Source organism: Octopus bimaculoides, chromosome 28, assembly GCF_001194135.2.
Source record: "Octopus bimaculoides isolate UCB-OBI-ISO-001 chromosome 28, ASM119413v2, whole genome shotgun sequence".
In the NCBI taxonomy this organism is placed as follows: Eukaryota; Metazoa; Mollusca; class Cephalopoda; order Octopoda; family Octopodidae; genus Octopus; species Octopus bimaculoides.
This window is the reverse complement of record NC_069008.1, coordinates 11815830-11820239: the sequence shown is the minus strand read 5'-3', so window position 1 is coordinate 11820239 and position 4410 is coordinate 11815830. Positions and strand designations below refer to the sequence as shown.

General features: G+C 32.7%; 1 protein-coding gene across 5 annotated transcripts in view; it reads right to left on the bottom strand.

The window, feature by feature from the left end:
* Positions 1 to 962: 962 nt before the first annotated feature.
* Positions 963 to 4410, bottom strand: part of LOC106868857 (zinc finger protein 271) — a 17373-nt gene continuing 13925 nt past the window's right edge. For all 5 annotated transcript variants that reach the window (XM_052977382.1, XM_052977381.1, XM_052977383.1 and 2 more), the window contains one exon: positions 963 to 3262. In XM_052977382.1, the coding sequence (XP_052833342.1) occupies positions 1284 to 2891 (1608 nt within the window). In that variant the 5' untranslated portion in view covers positions 2892 to 3262 and the 3' untranslated portion in view covers positions 963 to 1283. The remainder of the gene's footprint in view (positions 3263 to 4410) is intronic.

The following is a 4410-nucleotide window of genomic DNA, read 5'->3' as shown; positions in this document are numbered from 1 at the left end:
GAGCGTGGCCGTTTTCGTGCGGGTGACACAAAAAAGCACCCACTACACTCTCTGAGTGGTTGGCGTTAGGAAGGGCATCCAGCTGTAGAAACTCTGCCAAATTAGATTGGAGCCTGGTGTTGCCATCCGGTTTCACCAGTCCTCAGTCAAATCGTCCAACCCATGCTAGCATGGAAAGCGGACGTTAAACGATGATGATGATGATTCTGAACAAATGTTCTTATTAAAAATATGATGGTGGTAAATCACCTCACTAATATATAGTTGTGGTTGTTTAAAATATGTTGGGAGTTTGTAATCACACACTGCCACACAGAATGCTGCTAAAGACCACCCTCACATAAGATACCTGAAGACACTGTTATCACCTGCCTAACTACCAAGTGCCACATCAATAACTGTAAAATATAATGGGCTTTCCTGACATATTTTATACACCCAATTGGTATGACACTGGTGAAATTATGGGATTGCATTGAGAAAGTTCCCCTTCTGGGGCACAAGGTTGTTTATGGAAGACCAGCAGTCACCCATACATACCAGCCTCCTCTCTCAACGCAATAGATGTTATCCAAAGGAAAGGTAAAGGCTGATATAGCTTGGCACCAGTGATGCCACAACTCATTTCTACAGCTGAGTGAACTGGAGTAATGTGAAACAAAGTGTCTTGCTCAAGAACATAGCCTGGTCCAGGAATTGAACTCACTACTTTATGACTGTGAGCACGGCACTCTAACCACTGGCGAAATTAGGTAAAAATGTCTTTATATAGCTCATGGGGGAGGGTTGTTTTTTTTTTTGCTGCACCATGTGTCTTCTTTCTCTGTGAATATCATTCTTGGATTTGGTGGGTTTAAAAAAATTTTTTTTTTGTGTTGCTTTTATTCTGTATAAAATAAATTTTGACAACTGTGAACAATGCAAAACAGAAAACTGTAACAAAATTTTCTCATCAAAATTTTTTCTTTTTTTTTATTGGTACACTAACAAATTTCATGCATATTTTAAAATATCACATTTCTAAATCTCTCATTCATAAAATTACAAGATTTACTAATGAGAATAAAGAAAAGAATTTGATCAACAAAATTAATGAACAAAAAGTTAAAAAAGTCTATAGAGTCTATGTTTAACCTGTGCTTTTCAATGTGTCAACAGTGATATGCACATTCATATTTTCTTATTGGGCATTAATAACACGAAATTACTAATAGTAAAATCATTAGCTATACCAATGATAAAAAGATACAATTTACTCAACAAAATGTAGGATCTTTATAAGGTTATTGTTCCGTATGGGTAGCAGCGTGTTCATTCAATTGACGTTTTTGAGAAAATGATTCACCACAGATATCACAGTGATAAGGTTTCCTTCCTGTATGTGTGCGCTTATGTTTAGTTAAGTAAACGTGTCCAGAAAACGATTTACCACAGATTTCACAGTGATATGGTTTTTCTCCAGTATGAATACGTTTGTGAGTAACTAAGTTATGTTTTTGAGAGAAGGATTTACCACAGGCATCACAGTGATATGGTTTCTCTCCTGTATGAATGCGTTTGTGTTGAGTTAAGTAACTACTTTCCGAGAATGATTTACCACAGACACCACAGTGATATGGTTTCTCTCCAGTGTGGATATGTTTGTGAGTAGTTAAAGTATGTTTATAAGAAAACGATTTACCACAGGCATCACAACGATATGGTTTGTCTCCTGAATGAAGATGTTTGTGAATAGTTAGGGAATATCTATGAGAGAATGAATTACCACAGATATCACAGTGATATGGTTTCTCTCCTGTGTGAATACGTTGGTGAGTAATTAAGCTATATTTTTGAGAGAATGATTTACCACAAATATCACAGTGATATAGCTTCAGTCCTGTATGAATGCGTTTGTGTCTAGTCAAGTGAGCAGCATCTGAGAACAATTTATCACAGATATCACAGCGATATGGTTTCTCTCCTGTATGAATACGTTTGTGAGTAGTTAAGACAGGTCCATGAGAAAACGATTTACCACAGATGTCACAGTGATATGGCTTCTCTCCTGTATGAGTGTATTTGTGTATAGTTAAAGTATGTCCATGAGAGAAGGATTTACCACAGATATTACACTGATATGGTTTCTCTCCTGCATGAATGCGTTTATGTCTACCTAAGTCACTACTTTGAGAGAATGATTTACCACAGATATCACAGTGATAGGGTTTCTCTCCTGTATGAATGCGCTTGTGTTTAGTGAAACGTCTTCCATCAGAGAATGATTTATCACAGATATCACACTGATATGGTTTCTTTACTGTATGAATACGCTTATGCTTAGTTAAGGAGCTATTCTCAGAGAATGATTTATTACAGACGTCACAGAAATATGGCTTTTCTCCTGTGTGAATGCGTATGTGTGTAGTCAAGTGAACGCTCTGAGAAAATGATTTATCACAGACATCACAGCGATATGGCTTTTCTCCTGTATGAATGCGTTGGTGAGTGATTAGGTTACCTTTCAGAGAGAATGATTTACCACAGACATCACAGCAATATGGTTTCTCACCTGTATGTATACGTTTATGTTTATATAGGCTGCTATTTTGAGAGAATGATTTACCACAGGTATTGCAATGGTAAGGCTTTTCTCCTGTATGAATGTGCTTGTGTTTAGCTAAATGACTTGCCTCAGAGAATGATTTACCACAGATATCACAGCAATACACCTTTTCTCCTGTATGAATACATTTATGTTTAGTCAGGCTGGTACTGTGAGTGAATGATTTACCACAAATATCACAGTGATATGGTGTTTTACCTTTCTCATTCTTTTCATTATTAATAAAATCAATGCTTTTAGAGTCTGTTTCACATTTAACCTTCTTTTCACTTAACTCAATTTCCATAATTTTTCTTTTATTATCACCATATACAAATGATTTGTTTTATTTTATTCCTAGCAAATATTTCTACTTCCATATTTCCACCAAATGTAATATTTGTTGATATCTGAAGCCACAAACATTGTAAATTCTTTCAAGTTTAATAAGTATGTGAAATCAGTTTGTATATGATTTATACAATGAAAAAGTGGAATTAGATGGCAAAAATTGGTTATAAACACTCAAAGCAAGGAAAAACTCAAATGCTGAATACTTATAACAGTTCCATATAAATATTTATCTGTAGAATTATATCTGTTCTATGTAATATTTTTGTTTAGTCTTGAAATGATGATAAATATTCATATAAACAATTCTATATTGTTTCTGGTATACTGAAATATAAAAGAAACAAGAATGAGTATATTTACAATATAGAAATGCAAAAATAAAAATTTTACATTTAAAAAGAAAAAAATCTTTACTGGAATAATTGACCTTATGCAATATTTCTTTCCATTTTAAAAAGGTATGTATATATATATATATATATAACTAATTTAGAGACGAACCACCACTCTACAACTCAGTCAATTCAGAACCCGTCCAAATCCATGCTGTGAGGCATATACCATATCAATATTTATCTCAGATTTTAATCTAAAATTTTTATAATTTTAATAACATATAATATATCATATAAAGAAACATTCATCATAAAGATATTAATTTAAAAATCAAAATTATAAATAGGACAGTAAAAATTAATACAATAATATAAAGTGTGAAAGTATAAATGTTTTGATTTTTAAATTAATATTTATATGATGAATATTTCTTTATATAATATATTATATATTATTAAAATTATTAGAATTTTAAATTAATATGGTGTATGCCACACAGCATGGTTTTGGACAGGTTCTTGGTTGACTGAGTTGTAGAGTGGTGGTTCGTCTCTAAATTAGTTATATACATATATATTATACATTACAAAACCTGGTGTAATATACCGATTTTTGCCTGTAAGGTTGGAATAAGTTTTTATTCCCTAATATTATTACTATATATATATATATATATATATATATATATATATTGTTTTTGGATTTGGTTTGCAAGATTTTTTATGTGATTTCGTGTGTTGAAGCATATTCTGTTGTGTCTGGGGAGAGTCATTTTCTTTTTGTGTCTTATAATTTAAGACACTCACCGGTAAAATCTCCACTTATTCCTTACTTTTATTTTCCTAAAATTTTCGTTACGTCTTGCAACCTTACCAATAGTCTTGACTGTCCGTTATTTATGCTGCGTTCTTTTTTGATTTTTGATTTTGTTTGTTTTTGCGCATGTGTGTGTATGTATGCATGCATGTATGTGTGCATGTGTGTCTATGCATATGTATATATATATGAATGTATGTGTGTGTATTAATATATGTATGTATGTGTGTGTGTTTGCATGTATGCATGTATGTATTTGCATATTCCTGTGTTTGTGTGTTTTTTATGTATGTGTGTATATGTATGTACCTCTGTCTCCT